General features: G+C 45.4%; 1 protein-coding gene across 9 annotated transcripts in view; it reads right to left on the bottom strand.

Annotated features, from left to right (window-relative positions):
• ENOX1 (ecto-NOX disulfide-thiol exchanger 1) overlaps window positions 1–21,792 on the bottom strand; it is a 611,692-nt gene that overhangs the window by 118,965 nt on the left and 470,935 nt on the right. For all 9 annotated transcript variants that reach the window (XM_027116194.1, XM_027116191.1, XM_027116190.1 and 6 more), the window contains 3 exons: window positions 20,980–21,192; window positions 4,205–4,311; window positions 165–282 (listed from right to left, as the gene is read on the bottom strand). In XM_027116194.1, the coding sequence (XP_026971995.1) occupies window positions 165–282; window positions 4,205–4,311; window positions 20,980–21,192 (438 nt within the window). The remainder of the gene's footprint in view (window positions 1–164; window positions 283–4,204; window positions 4,312–20,979; window positions 21,193–21,792) is intronic.

The following is a 21,792-nucleotide window of genomic DNA, read 5'->3' on the forward strand; positions in this document are numbered from 1 at the left end:
AATTTCAAGTTCTATTAATACAAGGCAGAGTCAGTCAAAGATGAAAGTTTAGTTTAACTCCAATAAAAGTGAGTTATGTGGCCATTTCCCAATCTGTATGCCCCATCTAAGATTAGGAAGATCATTAAGGTATCTCACAGGGATGTGGCAGTTATCCACGTTACCTGATTCATCAACTCTCATTTTTTTAGTAGGGCTGTCACAGTTCTCATCATCCGACATCTCCATCTCTTCTTCGCGGCGGATGCCCATAAGCTGCTCACTCTGAGCGTTCCGGAGCTCCTGGAAGCAGAGGACCCACGGGCGTCAGAGTCAGCGACACATGACACACCTTTCCCAATGGTCTCTCCGTGTGTTATGACTGACATAGGAATGTCTTCACCTCCCAAACACTGCCCCGCCTAATCTAGAGTGAAGTTCTGAGGGGTCTGGGGTGTGGACCAATCGAGGGATTTGGTATCAGACTTGGGAGAAATTCCTGATCACCAATGGTGAGTCAAGGGCTCTTCAGCAAGTTATTTAATCTCTGAATTTCCTCATTTGTAAAAAGGGGGACAACAACGTCCAACTGGTAGGGCTGTCGTGAGGCTCCCATAGAAATGCCTATTACCAGAACTGGAACGTAGGGGCGGCTAGGAATGTGAGCAAGAGAAGTTTTTAAAAGGCTGGTCTACCACTGACCCACTGTGTCACTTCAGGGACGTTTCTTCATCTTTCTTAGTGTCAATTCACTCACTGAGATAGTGTGACAAGGAGAGTTTTGAGGATAAAACAGTTAATGCACGTGAGATACTTAGCATCATGTGAGAGACTTGGTTCATTAAGTTGAAAATGTTGACCACTATTATTATTCATGCAAAATAGTGTCCCTGCATGTGTGTATGTGCCCATGTGTGATCACACACACACACACACACACATACATACACACACTTCAGATATCCAAATGGTGAAATTCAAATGATGTCGGAGGACAAAATGAAAACAGATGCCTTCTTTGTTGGTGTTTTAAATTATCACGTGGGGTTTATTGTTTATGTTGTAATGGTTGTTTTAGCGTCCCTTTAAGATCTAAGGGTCGTTTGTTTCTCCACCTCCTAGAAAGGTGACTGCAATCAAGGCATTTAATTTCCTGAGCCTTTGTCTACTCACACAAAAATGGGGTAGTAGTAATACAAGGCTGTTTGACTGCAAGAGTATATGTGAAAACTCACTGTAAAAAGTAAAGAATTACACAATAAATTGTTTACTACTGTGCTTAAAAATCAGGACACTAATTGCTTACATTAAATAATTATATTATTATTTTGGATCAAGCTGTAAATTATATATTTGCAAATCCGTATCCATTCTGTTCTTTTATATGTTCTGTCCTCAAAACAACAGAAAAAAAGCGGGGTGGGGTGGAAAGAGCTGCACTGTTGTTTTTCTCCCCATTTAAATTGGAGTCTAAAAAAAAAGTCAAACAGTTAAAATAATTTCACTTTATAATAAATCTATGAATAAGAATAAAACTAAATTACAACACCTAATGTATTAATGGCATGACTTTAAACACAGTTTAAAGTGCTCATTCGATGGATGGATGTGTCTATATTATTCTGTTATAGGCGCTCTCAACTCTCTTCTCTCCTTAGCACACAGATTTTAACTGTAGCACGATGGGAAGGGAATTCTGTATTGCTAACCAGATTTGCATGGTCAGCTCTGAACCCTGGGAACCACAATGGCAGAGACAAAGACAGGGAAGTCACCAAAGACAGGGAAAGGGGGAGGGAAGAAGGCAAGGTCCCTGGGACAGGGCCACCCATCACAGGGCAGTCCTGAGAGGCACCAGGATGACAGGCAGTGTCCCCTCACTTGACCATGCCACCCTGTAGAAAGAGGGGCCAATTCCACCTTAAGTAACACCAACGGGTCTTGGAGGCGGATGTCACATGTGATTAGTGGGGAAGTTTTTAGGTTGTGGACAACTAATCTTTCTACCGACAAAGAGCCCAATTCCCGAGGAGGTGGCCTGAAAATACTTGAAGCAAAGAAACTTCAGGTGGAAAGAATAAACGAGGCTAAAAGGGCCTGTTGTTTAGTTCCTACAGTTAATGACAAACTGTCATACATCAGCTGTTCTCGTGGGGAAGGGTGGCAGAAAGGAAAAGATTGGAGGGAAAAAAAAAAAAAAGCTGAGGCTGTTTCCACAGGGTGCCTCTGGTTCAGCAGTAAATCACTTGTACTCTCTAATAAATCTGTAAAGGTGCTGCAGGTAATTAACAGATGCTGTTCACAGGAACGTGGAAAAATCAAGCCAATTATCAAGCTCATATGCAACTGAGAAATCATCCACAATGTTAAATTGCCAACTGGTATTTAATCAATTGGGCAACACGTAGGAGAGGAAATCAAAGGTAATTTAGAATTCTATTTCCTCCTATATCAGAAGAGGTGGTGGTGGGAGTGGCAGGGAGACACGAAGACCCTTTCCAGAAGCATCTTTCTGGGCTGTGTCCCTTTCTACCTCCCAGTAGGGAGCAAAGCAAGCAGGCTTCCTTGGGACAAGGCTGGAAGCCTTCCCGTGTCCTGTTCAGCAAGGGAGGGGATGGCCCTGCACGGGGGAGGCAGGGCTGGGGGAACGGGATACGACGTGGCAGGAAGCGTGATTTAGATCAGTAACGGACAGTTGCCGCCACTCCCAGATTAACGACAGTCTTTTTTATGCCCGGGTTTATTCAGCATCATGCCACCTGCCCTTCTCTTAACGTTTCTTTTAATCATGTCTGGTTTCATGTGAAGCCAAAAATAAATAAATGAATAAACAATTCACAGGCAGATCATTCCCAAATCTGAATCACAGTTTATGGATTCCAATTAGTGTTTCAGAACCCTCGATTCATGTATTTCGTCATTGATTTTCGGGACTCTTTCCTCATGAAAATCAACCTTGACGTGGGGCTCAAGTCAGTGTCTGGGAGAGCACAGGGTAAGCACCCTTTGGTTTTCTGGCCCCCGAAGGATAAAAGAGAAATCCCGCCTCCTGCATCAGTCACCAAGCACCTTCTCGGTATTTGTGAACAAAATAAAAACTGGCCTTCTTAATTATAAACTGCACTAGCCTTTTAAGTGTCCCATTATTGCGCAGTCGTTCAGTACTCACCGTAATAACAGTGATAATAAACAATTCACTTGGTGTGCATGTGGATGCTACGTCAAGTGCCACTGGTATTCAACTGTAACTCAGCATTAGTTAATGGGCACTTAAAATGCTCCCCAAATGATTGATACTGCAGTACTCTGTGGTTCCTCAAACTCTACATAGAACTTATTTTACAAGTGTGAGCCAAAATCATTAAATTAATAAACCTTACCTTCTATAAGTTTGGGATTTGGAAAGAGGGGATTATCATTTAGAGAACTTTAATAGTAACATGCTAGAGACGGAGAGGCATCCAAATGAAAAACATTCTCTCATTAAAAAAAAAAAAGGAAGAAGCAAACAAAGACAGTATACTTACTTTTAAATTACAGGTTCAAAGCGTACACTACACTGAGGAGTTAAAAATAACCGCTGGACCACCAGTGACTAATGACACAATCTGGTCCTTCTAGGTGGCAGCGAAGGTTAAGTTCTGAACTCTTGCCTTGGGGTAGATACTCACACTTCACACATGCATTGATGCAGAAGGGTGGACAGGGCTAGCCTGGACATTCACTTCCCTGAGGAAATCTGCTCTGGGGAGAGGTCTGATAGGACCTGCTGGCTAGCACAGGGGACGAAGACATTGCTTAGGATGAGAAGATGTGGATGAAAGGCATACTTGCCATTTCTAGCCAAAGAGCAAACCGTCACCATCATGCTGCAGAACACTGAAAAGAAACTCAGTAATTTAAAAACTAGTTTTCTAGTTTGCGTTACACTTTTTCTTTTTCTTGTTTTGCACAGTGATTAGGCAGAGTGTCTTATTTCTGAGCTCTTTACTACGAATGGGAGAGATGCTTTTCTCCCTTTGCAGGGGAGACAAGCGCTCTGTCCTCTAAGCGTTAAGTCAGCTGCTCTTCTGGATAAGGAACAAATCTGAACTGGATCTGGAGCTGACGGTGAGGGCGCGATGACCGCCCACTGTGACAAAAACCATCGTGGCTGCAGCCACACTATTCCCTGCCAATCCAGCTGTGTGATGGTGGTTAAAAAAGTAATAATAAAATCACCAACCTCAGAATGCTTTCGCCAAATGTCTATGTTCTTGCGCTGAGCTTTCGAGAAATGGTCCCAAGCTTTTTGTCTGGTAGAAGCGTTGAAAACGGCCACAATCTGCTCAACTTTGGTGAACAAGGAAGTCAAACAAGACAAGTAATTTATGTTGTGATCACTACAGGGAAGCAAAGCAAAGACACTAGGAGTCTATGGATGATGTCGCAGCAGAAATAACATCATCAATATCCATCCCATTTGTGCCTTTTTGTACTTACATGGCAGCAAGGTGGGGGAGGTCTCCCTTCATGTCTGTGTCCATAACTTTAGGTTAAAACAAACTCTAAATACGACTGGGAGAAGTTCATGGACATCTGCTTCCAAGCATTTGTTACCTCTTGTCTAAAAAAATGCCTTGGTACATCTATACACCTAGATCTATAGATATACAGGCACTGGTGTTGACACGCAAATATAGATATACAGATCAGGTAATGCCTGGACTGGAGCCTTAGAAGTGAAGCCCGGGGGGAGTGGCTGAATGAGGAAGAACCAAACACATCTCTTTTTAGCTTTTGGTCTCTATCACAAGGACCCCAGTGCAGCCCGCTGAAGACATTACCGTGTCCAAGTTCCAAGTTGGGGGAATGAGTAGTTTGTGTCATATCTCCCTTCAGTCTCAAGGCCATTTTTACCCCGTGGTCCCCTTTTCTCCCCCTGTTGCACCCATTATAGCCAGCCCTCCAGCCCTCTGGCAGAAAATGGGAGCCACTGCCTTCACCTCAAGACAGACCAAGGCTCACCCAACCAGCAGCACCGCATGCAGATCTTATTTCAACACCATATGGCGTCCTTCGTAGTTCATCATGGCCACATACCATTCTCTGTTACTCCATTTTAACTTTCATAAGGCTCTCCTCCCTCTGGCTCCCGACACTCTGGAAGTTCTAACTCTAACACTTTGACTTAATTTAGCACTTCTGTGGCTTCCAGGGGAGGCGCTACGTCCGTGATCAACGTTGAAGGGTGGTGAACAAACGCAGACAGGGAAAGGGGTGGGCTCTTAGTAGTGGATGTGAGAGGCGGGGGTCAACCAACTGCAGATTCAATCTTGCTTAAGCAGTTATTGATCTAGTAAGCACGGGATTAAGGAAATTACAGCACTGAATGAACCGTATGATTAAACGTGAACTCCTAAATATTTAGTTAGGAAGGCACAGTCAAAATGAGCTTTTTAGGGATGCTAATGCTCTACTTAACATAAATCTTTCTAAAGTGATTCCCAAGGCTCTATTCTAAAAAAGGACATCAAAGCTCTTCCACATCTTCCAGGTGTCCAAGGAATGTCTAAGAGTAATAGAAGAATCCCCACAGAAGAGCAACACCTGGTGCCCCAATTTCAAACATTAGAAATAAACAAATGTGTGATGGAGGAAAGGGAGAAAGCAGATTCCCGTCACTCACTACATGGTAAATATCTTCTAACGCTAATAAGCAACTACTTCTCAGTCTATGGGTGATTTTCGCAGGGGTTTTACATGGACCATTTTCTAACTCAAGAAGATCGCAACTCCACATCTCCTTATTTATCAAACTTGATCATCATGTCTCCTGATGAATTTGCTGCACTCGCCTGTAACGGGAGGATTTAAGCTAAGCTCACGCTGCCCTTGAGCGCGTGCAGTTCCCCTCTCCTGCCTCACCTGGAGGAAGTAACGCCGCCAGACTAGTCACAATGAGCTGCTCCCAGGGCTGACTTTCCCCTGACCACCGACCCCCAGGGCTCTGCTTGGATGCACTGCCCGTGGCTGGCCGAGGAGAACTGGTTCACCCCCACTGCCTGGGCTTCCTATGGCTTTGCCTGCAGGGAGGCTGGGATCATCTGGGGCCCCCAGATGCCTGCTGCACGGGCAGCACAGGGCACTCGGCCCAAAACGCCCATGGTGGAATCCACTGCCTGATGAGACTATCTGGCGGGGGTGGTGATCACGGGATTGTTAAAGAGTAATGGGTCTCATTGCTTTTAACAGTAGAACTCTTTGATCAGCAGCATTTAGAAGAGTAACAACTGTGGTGTCCTGACACCAGGCCTGAGGAGAGAGGACAGGAAAGGTCGAGGCTGAGTTATCTGGGTGACAGAAGTCAAAATTCTGCCATCAATTGGAGAAGGCTCTTAATAAAGGGGATACACCAAAGAGAAAATTACGTGGTCATACGTGCGTGTGTGGAGTGGGAGGAAGGTAAGAGAGACCAGTAACGCACTTGGAGGAGTACAGAAGGGAAGGTACTTAGAAGAAAGACTCTGCACAGGTTCAAGGGTAAAAACGGATCCCCTAATATCTACTCAAGGCACGTACTCCTGCAGATATTCCCTGTTTGAGGGTAAATGCCTCAGGTTTTCTTTTTTTTTTTGCAGTACGCGGGCCTCTCACTTTTGTGGCCTCTCCCGTTGCGGAGCACAGGCTCCGGACGCGCAGGCTCAGTGGCCATGGCTCACGGGCCCAGCCGCTCCGCGGCACGTGGGATCTTCCCGGACCGGGGCACGAACCCGTGTCCCCTGCATCGGCAGGCGGACTCTCAACCACTGCGCCACCAGGGAAGCCCCAATGCCTCAGTTATTTAGAACATGTTATTACCATATTCCAGGGTTTAAGTTCCATTCATTCATTCATCCATCCATTGAGAAAACATCTGAGACCCTCCTAGTCACCAGGCATTTGACTGATTGCTAGAAATATATGATTAAGACACTGATTGCTAGAAATATATGATTAAGACAAAGTCCATGCCCTTGATGAGACCATGGTCTCTAGGGAGCAAGAAAGACAAGCAGATAATTATCCTATGCAAGAGAGGTATGGATGACAGCTATGAGGACTCGATAGCTAACTCAGTAGATGGAGTCAGGGAACACCCCCAAAGAAAACAACATTTGCTAAGTCTTACATGATGAACCAATGCTTGCCCAGTAGAGAAGGCAGGGACGTCCGGTTCAGAGGTGGCCATGGAATTGTGAAAGGACTTTGTGTGAAAGTAGCTGGTGGGGAGAGGGCTAAAGCTGGGTGGGAATAAGTCAGGAAGGACCGTGTATGCCAAGCCAGACTGTGACTTCACACTGTAGGCTAGAGGAGGCATATCCGAGTAGGATTTGTTTGGGAGAGATGATGAAGGTTTGAATTAAGACAGAGCACTGGAATGGAGGGAGGAGCAAGGAGTCGATGGGACACGGTGGCTGACTTGCTGTGAGGCCGGAGAGAAGAGAGACCAGGATGACTCAAACTTGAGAAGCACATCAGAGACCGAGAGCACAGGTGGAGGTCTGAGAAAGAAGATAAGGGGTTTACTTCTGGACGGGCTGAATCTGAGATGCCTGAAGGTCATCCAGAGGGAGCCGGAATACACACCGGAGGTTCAGAAAGAAGTCAGAATTCAGAGACTTGACTTGCGTTTTCTGGGCCATTCTCTATTTCCTGTAATTGTATTCTTTTCAATAGCATAATTAATTAAAAGCAAAACTAAATATGAGAACTTTTATACTTCTTTTCTTATTAAGTTTTATACTTTCCCCCCACATATTAAGAAGCTAAAAAAAACCCTCAATCCCAAAAAACAAAAACCGTGTAACTCAGCTTAGGTTTAAAAAATACTCGCACAACTAGGGTCCAGTTGACTTCTCTCATTTCTGTGCAGGCTGTCCCTGAATGAGCCATTCGTCTTGCAAATGAAAGATCTTGGGCACACAAAAGGACTCAGAAGAGTGCTAGGATCAGCAGGAATTCATCATCATTAGTGAAAAACTACCTCCAAGAGTATGCCGTAATGAATGTGATTCAAAGACGGCATATTTTTAAAACCATAAATCAGGGTGACCGCTAGGACTGGCGTCCCAGGGAAAGACCATGCTCTCTTCACTGCAGCAGGAAACACCAAAGAGCAAGTCCCTGAATCCGACTACCACTCACTACTTCTCCAGTATAATTCACACTGCTTATTCCATACACAGTAAAACTACAGGTAGTTACTAAGTGGAATCTTTAACTCTCTACTTCACCGCTCAGAGAAGACAGAAACAGTAAACAAGATGGCACTGGCCTTTGTTCAGAAAGGTAGCGTGCAGACGCTGAGCTGAGAGCAGAGCAGATTCACATCAACCGCCACCGGGGCCTTCACCACCCAGGGGTCTACAGAGTGGTGGCTGCGCGGCCCCATAAGAGCCTACGGCAATTAGAATACTTCAGCATTTGGGAAGCATTAACGACAGAAAGAGCGCTCCGCAAGAGAATTAATATTTACCCTTCACGCCTTGCAAACCGCCCTCCCACAATCCTCTGTATTAACTTTGCCTAAATTAGGTTATTTGAGAGAAACGAAAAAATTAAAAGGGACTGATTTTTCTGAAGTATGCTGGAATGTCCGTCTTAGGTGTCACAGGAGAGTCCCTAGTACATTTCCAGCAGGTATAAGTGAACATTAGTGGAGGATGAATAGAGCTTTGAGGAAATTGCTAATCACTCTTGGCAGAGACAAACCTCTTGTTAAAAGGTAAACTGAGGTATATTAAAATGTTTGAAGTTTATTTCAACAAAAATGGATTCCAGTCGAGCGGCACCAAACCGGAAGTGTTTAGGAGTGCACCATTGACAGGCGCTGGGGAGAGACTCACAGGGAAAAGGCAGAAGCAAAGCCAGGAGATTACGGTTTGGTTGTCTCTCAAAACCTAGCTGGTTATTTGTGACTGGTTGTCCTCAGGTTTCCGTTTCTTAACCGTGAGGCACTTACAGGCTTAGGTTTTGGTTTGCATACTTAGGCTACCAGACATTAGCGCCTCCCCTAATGGCCTCTGTGTTTAATTCACTGAACACCCTACTAGTGATTATTCATTCTCTGATGCACATAACATGCACACACATGTGTATAAATTCTTCAGCATTTCAACAAAAAATCCTAAGACTAGGTCATTTAACCACCTTTTTTTTTGTACTTTCCCCTCACCTCAAAATGTCTGGACATCTGCTGACTTCAGAACAGACTTCTTACATGAGAGAGAATTTGATCAGTTATCTTGAGAAGCACTTGTCTTCAGTCTTCTCAGAAAAGACAAGCTCAGAACAGGACATTCTGGGTAAACACCCAGAAATAGAACACACTCAAACAAGCTCCCTGGGAAGGGGCCGGGCACCGAGCACAAAACCTCAGACTTCGGGGGGGTACGAGGCTCCTGGTTCTTGAGCTCTGGGCAGAAAAGCCTTGGAAGCAATGAAAGGGAAAGGTTAGGCTCCTCCAAAGAGCAAACCCAGACCTTTTCCTCCATGTGCTCCTGAGTGTGTGTCTTGAGTCCCCCACACCTCCTGCATCTTTTGTTCCAGCTAAGCAGCTGTGAGAGAGCTTTCAATCCATTTAGTCTCCCAAATATCAAGAGAAACCGATTAAGTCCTTATAGGCAGCAGGCCTGCCTAAATAGAGCACCTCAAACAAATCTTCCAAGCTGAATTTTTGTTTTTAATGTTATCTAGGCTCCTGAGAGAGCCTTAACTCTGTGGGGTTCAGAGGAAATTTTATTTTCCTTTAAGGGATAACATTTTCCCAAATCCTCTGTGAAGAGCTCCTAAGAGATTTTCAAAGGCGTGTAACAAGTGAAAAGAGCTGAGTTCCCCCACTAGCGTTTTAGTGTTGTTTTTAAATACCAAAAGCTAGGGTGGGACTGATGAGCCTTGGCCCTGGATTGCAGAATTATAACAGCGAGTGGAATAAGTGATTTGGGCCCTCTGGACGCCCAGAGGAGTGAGACAAAGCCAGAGGGAGGAGCCGTTAGTGTTGAACATGACAGGGGAAGCTGCTAGAGTGATTCCCAGAGAGATTCCTGCGCCCTCACTTGTGTTCTGGGTCCCCACTCAGGAGCCAGTGAGTCTGGCGGGAAGCCCAGGAAACAGAATTAACTCCATCAAACCCATACATTAAGGAGGCACGGACCGGAATTTCAAGTCAAGGAGGAAAAAGGGCATTCTGGGGTTTTTGTCTTGAGATGACTAAAAAGAGCCATGCTGTGTAACCCTGTGAATCCATTCCAGCCCTGTTGAACCTGAGGCCAGAACGCCACCAGCAGGTACCACGGTTCTGAGCTTCCTGGCTAGACGAGGCCAGAAATCTGGTTCTTTTGGGGAGTGGGGTGAGGATAGGAAGAAAAACATGCTGGATCAAATTACACAAAAAGAAACACGGTGCTTCTGGCAAATTCTGAGCAAGCAGGAAACGGTGACATTGTTCCAATAAATGGTAAGATATTAGGCAGACAGTGACTTTTGAAGCTCTGTAGAGTATAAATCCCAATACACTTCAGGGAACTGTAGATACCCTTATTAATGCATCTGTTCAAATATTCTGGAAAGTAATGGAACAAAAATCCATGAAGCTATTATAATTTTAATGGTTCCTTACAATATATAGCATCTATTAGGCTTCTGAAAATCCAATCAATCACCCTGTCTGGATGATCCCTATTGACTAAATGAAAGTAATATACGTCTATAAGAAAAAAATGAATGAAATGAAAAGTCAAAGTCTATCTTCCCTTCCTGACTACCGCCCATCCAGTGTCTCTCTTTAAAGGTAACCACTGTTAACAGAGTATCCATCCAAAGAAAGAGTTATACATACAGTACACTATGTGTAACCTTGTTTTACTTACATAAAGTGCCAATATTATTGATATATACACTGTGCTGTATCTTGCTTCTAAGTCCTACGTGTATTATCAGTAAGGCTGCAGTGAACACCCTCAGACATACTTTCTGACACATTCTTACCTAAATCTTTATAAGAAATTCTCAGCAGTGGAAAACATATATAACAGAGTGTATGAATTTTTAATTTTTGAGAGCTATCGCCAAGTGGCACTCACATTTTATGCCCGCAAGTATTTTTCAGATTGTTTTCCTGTCCCTTGTCAACAGCTGGTAATCAAATGTTAAATTTTGCCATTCCTGATCAATGAGAAAAGGCCTGAATTACATGATGACCGATTCTCCGAACCCGAGCTATCCACATTTGCAGTTTCCATTGTGAATCACGGAAAGAAGTCCACAGACTCATCAGAACTGCCCTGCTGATCAGTAACTGGCTTGTTGTGAAGACTGACCATCCAGCAAGAAGGGAAGAGACCTGGTTTCTGGGTATCCCTTCTCCTTTGTGACCCTCAAAAGGGTGACCCTGATTTCCTCTGGGTCACCATCAACTCCATGAGTGGTGCCAGGAGAAATCAGGTAACAGGAGCTGGCTACTTCTGATTACTTAGACTTACTGGGCCAGGCACTATGCTTGATGATTTAAAACAGTGGTTTTCAAAGTGTGGATCCTGGACCAGCATCGTGGGCATCACTTGGGAATTTATTAAAATGCAAGTAGTCCCTAGACCTACTGCACAGAAACTCGGGGGGGGTGGGGCCCAGCAGATTCTTTTCCTAAAAACATTTTTCCCAGTTTTATTGAGATAGATATAACTGACATACAACACTGTGTAAACTGAAGGTGCGCAGCATAATGATTTGCAGTATGTACGTACCGTGAAATGATTACCACAAGGTTAGTTAACATCCGTCATCTCACATGGTTACAAGTTTTTTTTCTCGAGACGAAAATTTTTAAGGTTTACCGTCTTAACAACTTTCAAATACACAATACAGTACTGTTAACTATTGCTGTCGGGCCATGCATTTCATCTCCGGGAATTACTTATTTTATAACTAGAAGTTTGTGTCTCTTGCCCTCCTTCACCCCTTCCCTGCACCCCCCAACCTCTGCCTCTGGCAACCACCGATCCAGCAGAGTCTGTTTTTCCAAGGTCCCCGAGTCATTCCAACGCATAATGAAGTTTGAGAACCTCTGATTTAAAACATTACCTCATTTAAATTCCCCAACAACGATCTGAGGCAGGTTCTATTATTATGCCCATTTCACTGAGAAAGAAACTGAGATTCACAGAGAGGGTATTATTACCAGTCATATACTTAGCAAGTGGTGAAGCTGGGGATGGAAAATAGCATCTGTGCAACTTCAAATCGTGCATTGATACCCATGTGTATATGCATTTGTACTATGGGCCGAAGTCTTACGAACACTGTGGAGCACACCGCCGTGCCAGACCTTGCACTAGGCACTGGGGACAAAAAGATCCAGAGACGCTGCTGGTCCTTGCAGCCCCGGTGAACCCCAGCATGAGAACTGCCGAGAGGGAGGCTGCGGAGAGCGCCAAGGCGGGCAGGAAAGGCTTTAACAACGGCTGGTCCAAAATGTTAAGGTGACCAGAATTTTCTACTGCAAAGAAGACAAATATTTGCGGCTGTGATGGGGCAGGAAGCTGCACTGAGCCCTTTCCAAAAGTGTTCTCAGGAATGTGAACGACAGCAAGGAAGAATCCCAGGGTCTGCAAAGAGGGCCCCTGCTCACCTGTCTACCAGACTGTGACTGACTCCTTCCGGGGTACACGCTCAGCACACGCTTTCATCTAAAATCCGTGCTGTCCTACTTTTGCTTATCACTGTTGAATAAAAGCCTCAGAGGCGAAGCTTGAGGTGGGGCCGAGGGAGAGCTTTTAGGGGTCGAGGAGTCGCACAGGGTTTCTGGGGGCACGTGGGCGGGCAGGGAGGGTCACGCAGCCTGCATTTCTGAGGCCGCAGCTCCACCTCTAAGCAGCTGTGTGGCCTGCGAAAATCTCCACCTGTTTGAATCCCAAGGTCAAGGGGGGTCAGTCCTGAATATCCTTCCTACCTCTGTCATCCCATGGCACAGGGGTCTGCGAACTCTCTGTGAAGGAACAGACGGGATATATTTTTGGCTTTGCGGATCGCAAGGCTACCTGCTAGAGCAGGGGTCTGCACACCTAAGCAGTTTGTCTCCTTAAGCAGATGTTCTCTCACGTTGTCTGTGGCTACTCTGTCATGAGTCTCCCTGGACAGTGTTCTTTTGTTTGAGCACAAATACTAATCAGTACTTCTTTTTCAGTTGCACAGAGAGTCAAGAACACGTCGTATCTGCCTTCAAGAAACTTAAAACTTACAGTACTGCCCGGAGGTTTAACCTCCACAGCCAGGCAGAGTCCGGACGGGCACGGAGAGTGTCCTCTGATCCTCTGTTCTATGATCAGCTCCGGACTTACTGACATCCCGGCAGGTACTTGTTGTGTGCAGACATTCAGAGATGTTCAAGGGTCGAAGTTGTTGATACGATAAGGACAGCCGAATTTTCAGAGTGGGAAGAGAACCTAGGGGACTGTCTGGTCAAACCCTTTCATCGCAGAGATGAGAGAACGAAGACTTAAGGAGCTTCCAGGCCTTTCCTAAAGTCACCTGGCTAATTTATGGTCAAGCTGGGCTCACAACTCTTCACTGTCGGCTTTTTTCGAGATCTAAGATGAGGTTGATGCCATTTCCTATCATAAATGCACAAAACAAATCTGCATGATAGTTCTAACCTTCCCAATCTCCAGGTTAAAATAACATCCATGACAGTGCTCTAGTGCTACTTCTGCAAAATTCTCAACTAAAGCATATTCTATGTATTTCACTTTTAAGGAGAATGGTATATCAGATCAAAGCCAGTTAGGATCACAGTTTACCCCCCAAACCAACATTTAGTATGTGTTTCACAGTTATTAGGTTCCAGCTCAATTTCCAATACGACTTTCATTTCCACCTGTGACACGGGATCAACAACCCATATTTGTATACTGAGGTGCTTACAAGAACGTCGCCTGAAAGTGGGGCAGGGAGGCGGGAGAAGAGAACAGCAAACGGTCTCTGTCTCTGCTTAGCCTAAAATCTTGCTGGAGGAAAAAACCAAAACCCCAAACCTGATGCTTAAAAGAATCATCAAATGCCCAAGTAGACAGTACCGACAAGCGCTACAGAAGGGAGGAGAAAGGGAGGTGGTTATGCGTAGGACAGACAGAAAAGATTCATGTTGGAGGTGTGATAGGAGCTTCGGTTCTGGCCTGGGGAGGAGGGGAAATGCTTCAGACAAGGGATGGGGAGGAAGTACGAGTGCGGAGGGGGGATAGAGGGTCGTGCTAGAGGCAAAGACTTTGTTTTCGGACCAGGTAGCAGCTCTTATATTCAGTGTGATGTCAGCATACTCTTCACACCCACCTGTAAACTATAAACTTATACTTATCCTCCTCTGATTCTTTTCATTTTTCATAAACACAACGCACACAGAGAAAGAGAACTGTCCAAGGAGCCAAGAGTCCTGGGTTCTAATGTGCCCATAAATTGCTAAATGACAGGGGCCTATCAGGGCTGCTCTTGGAAACTCAGCTTCCTCCTCTATAAAATGAGGGGGCTTGGGCCAATGAGGGTCTGAGGTCCCCTCCAGCTCTGACACTCAACAATTTCTAGTTTTCCATCCTGCTAATACTTATGGCACATAATCTTTTTTTTTTTTTTGCGGTACGCGGGCCTCTCACTGCTGTTGTCTCTCCCGTTGCGGAGCACAGGCTCCGGACGCGCAGGCTCAGCGGCCACGGCTCACGGGCCCAGCCGCTCCGCGGCATGTGGGACCTTCCCGGACCGGAGCACGAACCCGTGTCCCCTGCATCGGCAGGCGGACTCTCAACCACTGCTCCACCAGGAAAGCCCCACATAATCTTAAATTAATATTACTAAAGTCCTTCTCCATCACCTTCTGCTTCCCGTTTGCCTTTCCCCCACTCTGCTCCCTTCCCTCTCTCCTCTCTTACCAGGAAGTGTGCTGGGAAATTACCAGAGTGGGACGATCATGGAGTGTTTAAATTTTCATCAGATGTGTGTGTGTTGTAACAAGGCATGGACAATTGACCAACCTGGCATGCACGTTAATGACTGAGTGTTGTGGAACATGTTTCCTCAACTTTATTAACAGCTCTTCTCTGAGCTTTGAAATGACAAGCTTTGCTCATAACTGAAAACCTGAATGTGGGCAGGCCTATGGGGAGTTCCTCTGACGTATAAATGTTTAAAAAGCAAGGAAGATCACAACCTGAAAGTCTCTCAGTTGGGAAACTTGGGGGAGTTTCTGCCCAACGGATAGGCTGAGAGGTGACATAAAGATGAGATAAGGATGATATGAGAATAAAATGACATAAGGATGAGATGATTCACCTGTACTGAACTTTTTTTTCCTTTCTTTATATATAGCGAATGAGATCTATCCAGCTGGCCCAGGAAGGAAGGGAAAGCCCTAGGTGCCCCACCAGTTCAAAGGATGCTCTCATCTAACATCTTTGAAAACTGCACATCCATTGTCACAGGCAAAAAACGATCCAAAGTAGAAGTGAATGGATGCCATACTTCCCAAACTCTTGGCTGGGTTTAGTTGCTGCCCTTTGACACTTTATGCCAAGGCTCAGATGGAAACAATGCCTATTTGATTATATTTACATAGCCCATCCTGGGGTGAAGGCCAGAGATAGGAAGAAGGTTAGAACTTCAACAAATATTGGCAGAACTGAACACCAACAAAGCTAGAAGGTAACTGCTGGCCTTTGATGTAGACCTTGAAATAAATCTCAACCTTTAAATTATTCATGGCTCTTGGGGTTTTTTTCCCTTTGAACACATGCTATTTGTTCAAATGTGAAAGCAAGGCTAAGCAAGGCAAGGAGATATGTGCATTTAATCCATTTTAATGGACTAACATGCACTGGAATTTCCCTTCTCCTGGTCAACCAGTTGGCTATTTCCAACAAAATCTATATAGGGACCCACGCTTTTACTGCGCTTGGAGCTTTGTAATGTACCGGAATTTGCCCGGAAGTTGTTCCGTGGGCCCTCTCTTCAGGACACCAGGCCAGCCCCACTTGCTGTAATCTGTAATAAACTAGTTCAACAATAGACCTGCTTCCAAACCGCCTACGAACGACTCCCTGAAACTTGACTTTCTAATGGAGAGGCTGCCATGGAATTCTAGGAGCGTAACATTGACATTGTGGGGATCTTTTATGTGGGAGGGAGTAACTGTCAAATAACCAGGGAATTTCCAGCCACTCTGGAGAAGGAGAGCTGAGATGTCATTCCCGAATCCCAGTGCTTTACAATCCGAATCTAATTCTAAAAGACAAAGCCAAAGGGGATTCCTGTGGTGTTTGCCAGAAATATGAAAGCTGATAAGTGGGGGGATGACTGGTTCTACTTTTGGAAAATACGGCAAGTACATCGACTGCTGTGGACTTCCGCAGCTATTATTTTAGAGGTAGCTCCGTGTATGGACGCCAAACTCACCCTGAAGCCATCTGGGGAAGCAGAAAATGCGGTGGAGACGAACAAACATAACCCCACCAGACATGACGTGAGATATATTTCAAAATTCAAAGGATGGGGAAATGTACACACACCTACCAGGCTAGTCAGGTTACTGCTAATATTTTTATGGTGAATTTCACGTTAGAATTTGGTTCCCCTTTGCATCTGGGGAATTGTCGTCTTGCACATAAAAACGAATGGAAACTTCTGCGATGGCTCAGTGAGCTCTGCAATGCTCCCGTTCTACGTCACAGGCTTAACTCCAGCTGAGGCTCACACTGCAAGTACCTGCCATCTGCAAGTCCTCCTGAAGGGTCCCGGCTACTGAGGACTCACACGAGGGCCCCTCAGGCCCTCTGTGGCTGGGGCGCGCACCCCTTGCACAGCTCTGGGGGCTGTCAAGTTCAGCTGGGGTTTTCACAATCCCTGTTGGTATCTGCTGGCTGCTGAAATACTTCCCAGAATCAAATTACAGGGTTAAGCGGGTGCGGGGGGTGGGGAATCTCTCAAACAGTAATAGGGAGATGGGGAAGGTACAGGTTGTCAGACAGTGACAACTGGGGAGATGTCAGCATGAACTTCTGTGTTTATTCCTCTACCCCAACTCTCCTAACATCCTCTAGCCTGTTACCAAGCGTCTGGTAAAATACAGCAGTTTCCAACAAGAGCACAGCTGGTGAGCTCTTTCTTCAACTTGTTCGATTACACATGCAAGGTGAAACTCTGTTACCCACAGACAGTGCTAACACCGATGCCAAACTGTTCTACAAGGTTCCTGGAAACTTCTGAGCTTACTGTTTCAGCCTTCCTTCCTGCCTTCCTTCCAACGTACTCATTCATTCACTCACTCATCCACCAAATATTTGTTGCGTATTTCCATGTTCCAGGCACTTGATATATATCGATGACTAGGAGAGTCGTGTCCTTTCCTTTGTGACATTTATTATAATAAACCAAAACCAGAGAATTCATTAAGTTATACCCATTTGGAGAAGCGCCCTGAGGAACCTGATGAGATGCAGGAATGGGGAGCCTGCTGGGAGAGGATGGATCAGGAAGGCCTCTCTGAAAGGGTGGCCAAGACCTAAAGGATGAGAGGGATGGAAGCATGCAGAGTACAGGGAAGAGCACAGCAGACAGAGGGAACAGATATGCAAAGGCTCGTAGGTGGGAGGTAGCTTTAACGGGCTCGGCAGGAAAAAGGCCAGTGGAGATGATGCCTCATGAGGTGAGGGAGAGCTGACGTTGAAGAGGCAAGCACGGAGAGCTTGAGGCCCGGGAGGATGAATGTTATTGTAAGTGCAGTGGGAATCTACTCAAGGGATTTAAGTGGGGAAGACGTGCTCTGACTTATGTCAGACAATGTGTGAAAAACAGATTGAGCTGGAGGAAAGGTGGAAAGGGAGGAAGTACACATGGCAGAAACTGCAAAATGTCTCTCTGTAGCCATTCTCCCCTCCTTCCTAACTCGGAGAACTCCAGTTTTATTGTGGAGAGCAATGGGCCCAGTCAAAAAAGTGTATTTCCCATTTTCCTTGTAGCTCGGCATGGCCACGTGTAATAATTCGGCAAAGCAAGACATAAATTGAAGCCTACTGAGGATCTTTGGGCAAATTTGCTTTCCTGCTCTAAAGGTGCAACCCCTTCCTCTTCCTTTCTTCCTCTCCTTTTTCTTATGTGATTCCAGCTTGTAAAAACAAGATGTGATGGCAGGAGCAACAGGAGCCCTCTTAGACAACTATCTAAGAAGGTTAATATTGATAGTATCACAGAAACCTCAGGCCTGACAGCCTTAAACCACTGAATCAGTGCCAACAAATCTGGGTTTCACTGGGTATAAAAAGAAAATGCTCCATTTGTTAAGATAAAGTTTGCTTGGGTTTTCTATTACTTACAAGTGGACACCATATTTCACTGACATAACAGGCTCTTATCATCGTTCAGGCAGCCTGCACTTGAATGGTGGCAGTGAAAATGAATAAAAGTGGGTCAATTTTGAATGTTGAAACAATGGGATTTCCTGCTGTCCTACATGTGGGCTTTGGTGGTGGGGGATGGTGGGTGTGAAAATTACTTACAGGATTTTGGTCTGCGAATTTATTAAAATGGGAAGGAAAAAACCAAAGGAGGACAGGTGTGAAAGCTAAAAGCAAGAATTTAAATTTTGATGTTTTACAGGTGAGGTACCTTAGTGTTATCTATGACAGTAATCTCCATTCTTGTGGTTTCCATGAGGTGGGATCTTCCTCCAAAATTCCTGGCCCTGCTCTAGCCCTTCATTCTCTTCTTTTTCAGGGAGCAAGTGAACCAGCCTGCCTGTACAGGGTACAGTGGGCCCTTGAACAACGCAGGTTTGAACTGTGCAGGTCCATTTATGTATACTACCATACCGCATCATCCATGCTTGGTTGAATCTGCGGATATGGAACTGGGGACAGGGAGGGCCGACTGTAAAGTTATACTCAGATTTTTCATCCTGCAGAGGGTCCAAGCCCCTAACCCCTGTGTGATGTTCGAGGGTCACCTGTACTCATTCCCGCCTGCTTCTCCACGTGTGATGTGGTACATACGGATACAGGCTCCACAGGAAGAAGCCTGTGGTCCTCGGAGCTGCCTGTGGCTGGATGCTCAACTCCCCAGGTCCAGCATCAGGAAGCCCGTCATCGCTGCAGATCTCAACCCCATTATCCAGTTCAGCTTTTATCAGGAGTAAAACACTGACGTTTGTATCCCCACGTGCTGGACTTCTTTGTCTATCGCTCGTTGGTCTTACACTTAGGTTGGCTTCTACCTGTATAACATTAGACACATCCCATTCTTTCAGCCGCATGATGGGGGGCTTGTTTTTAACAAGTGCTTCTTTCAACGGGTATCGTAAGAAAAAAACAAAATCCCTCTCCTATTCTAATGTGTGGCTGCCTTCCTATCTTCCTTGTGAGAGTCAAGGATTGAGTCTTCCCTGCCCAGTGGGACTGTACGCCGCACAGGAATAAGGATTTATCTCAAACTGATGCTAGTGAGCAAAAGGTAATCAGTGATCATTCTACTGTTCAGGCAGTTGGCTTCTTGCCATAACTTTGCAGGAACTGTATTATTAGAATGGTGTGGCCTTTCCCTCTCTCCCTTTTCTCTGCTACCAATCCACCCTACCCCACCTACTAATCAATTCTCTGCTTCCCTCCTTTAAAAGGTGGTCTGGGTGTTAGTGGACTTTAGCCTAGCCCTAGTAACCCCAACTTCAGAACTGCTGGGCATACACAGTCGGGTAAAAGGTCATTGCCCGCCACCAGGGAATCTAGGTAAGGTGGTCTGACAGTAGTCTCTATGAGATACAGCAGTTCCGTTTTTCCTTTTTTTTCCTACAAAGACAGGGTGTCCCAGGTTGGTCTCATACTGGATATTTGGTCACTTATCAGAGTTTATGTTTGGGAGTTTCCTCACGTGACATTTTACACTGTGGCAAAAATGGTCTTTTGACAACAAAGTCATATAAAACACATTTACAGTTAAGATGCTGGTTTTTCATCCCCTCCTCTCTTTCCATCCTAATGGATACATTATGGCTGGGGTTTACACTGATGAAAGAGGTGATGGGCGTTCTGGCACATGATGCCATTGAAAATAATACGTATTCTCAGAATGAATATGTAAATTGCATATGTTGCCATCCCGTGCGGGGTCCTGCACCTGGTGCGGAATGGAGCGCGGTACCGTTACAAGTGTCATATAATAGCTTTTACCAAGCAAGGGGCACATGAGCAGCTGTGAGGCGTGATGCCACTGTGACATTAACTACAGACGCAGAGTGCCCGGAAAAAAATATATGTCCTTTGTTTTGAATAGAGCCCTGGGTAATTTCCCTAACTATTGTTCTATGAGAAAAAGCCCCGTTTACTCCCTCTCATCAATTTAGGATCTGGACGTGAAAAATCACCGGCATCCAGTGGTTCAGGCAATTTGCTTTCCAAATGAAAAAAAGGGCAAAAAATAATACTGCAGAAAAATCTCTACTCCTGAGTTGCCTGTGTTGACAGCCAAGGCTCACCTCAAATAAAGGATCCTGAGGAGGAGGAGGAGTCTTTCTGACCTTCTTTCTAAACAGAGCCCAAGGACAATGCGTGACAGTGTATTCAGGGGCGGCTTCTACTCTCAGCACGGGGAGGATGTACGGGTCTGGGTGTAGAGCCCGCAGGTGAGGGTGGCCACCCTGCAGGGGCGGTGTGAACTGCAGTGGGTCCAGCAGGCACTGAAGCAGCGTCTGTCTGCCCCGCCCTGGGGGCCAGGCGGGGTGTTCTGAGGAAAAGCTACAGAAATGCTGCTCACCTTGAGAAGTAAGCTCTCAGGGCGGGGTCCGTGTTCCTCCAAGTTGCCACAGGACATGAAATTGCTTATGAGGTTTTGCCATTCGATATGGAGTAAGATGGGAAATTATGGGACTACTTACCCCCAAATGAAAAAAAAAAAAAAGAGTACATAAGAAAAGGCAACGTCGTGACAAAAGAGATGGCCCCCCAAAATCTTACTTACATTGAGTGAGGATCCCGGTTAAGGCATTTTTGAAATTCTCCTTGGCCTCCTCCATCTCCTGCTCATGGGTGGCTTTCTCGTTCATCAGCCGGCGGACATGGCTGTTGGCCGACTGCACCATGGAATAGAACTGGTTTGCGGACCGCCGGTTTACTTCCCCTCGCTCAATCCAGGACAGCAGCACTGTGATGGCCTCTGAAAACTTGCTATCGTCTGGAAATGCAAAACCACCAAGTCCAAATCACGCCCAGGAAAGATTTTGGTTTTCACTTTGGTTCCTCTCTAAAGGCAAAGCACGGTCCATCCTAATGGATATGTTTTCAAAACTTGACCTTGTGAGCTTTCCTGTGACTAATGGCTCCATCATCACTTAGCTTGTCTTCCCACATCTAGCTCCACGGCACTGCACAACCACCCAAGAAACAAAGGGGTGGTTCACCCTCTCAATGAGCTCAGTTTTAGAAGATCTGTTCTGGGCATCCTTTGAAATACGGTACAACTGCGCTCTTCCACCAAACCCAGCTTTCTCCTTCTTAAGACTGGCTCGAAAAACTGTCATTCACCTATTTGGCCTCCAGTTGATTTCTTTATTCTTTCACCAGAAATAGCACACAGTGATACTAGTTTTCTGACTTAGAATCTGTTGAGTTATTGTCAAGATGTGGATGACAGATTAAATTACTTTTAAAAGTGGTTGTGATGTGAGATATTGTTCCCAAGGTGGTAGTAGGAATAGGTCAATTCTTATACTACTGCAGTTCAAAACTAATTTCACTTTAGGTTTAATAGAACATATTTGATTAGGCTGAAAAC

This window comes from Aethalodelphis obliquidens, unplaced genomic scaffold (genome assembly GCF_003676395.1).
Source record: "Aethalodelphis obliquidens isolate GAN/ISIS:26980383/991018 unplaced genomic scaffold, ASM367639v1 scaffold16, whole genome shotgun sequence".
Classification (NCBI taxonomy): Eukaryota; Metazoa; Chordata; class Mammalia; order Artiodactyla; family Delphinidae; genus Aethalodelphis; species Aethalodelphis obliquidens.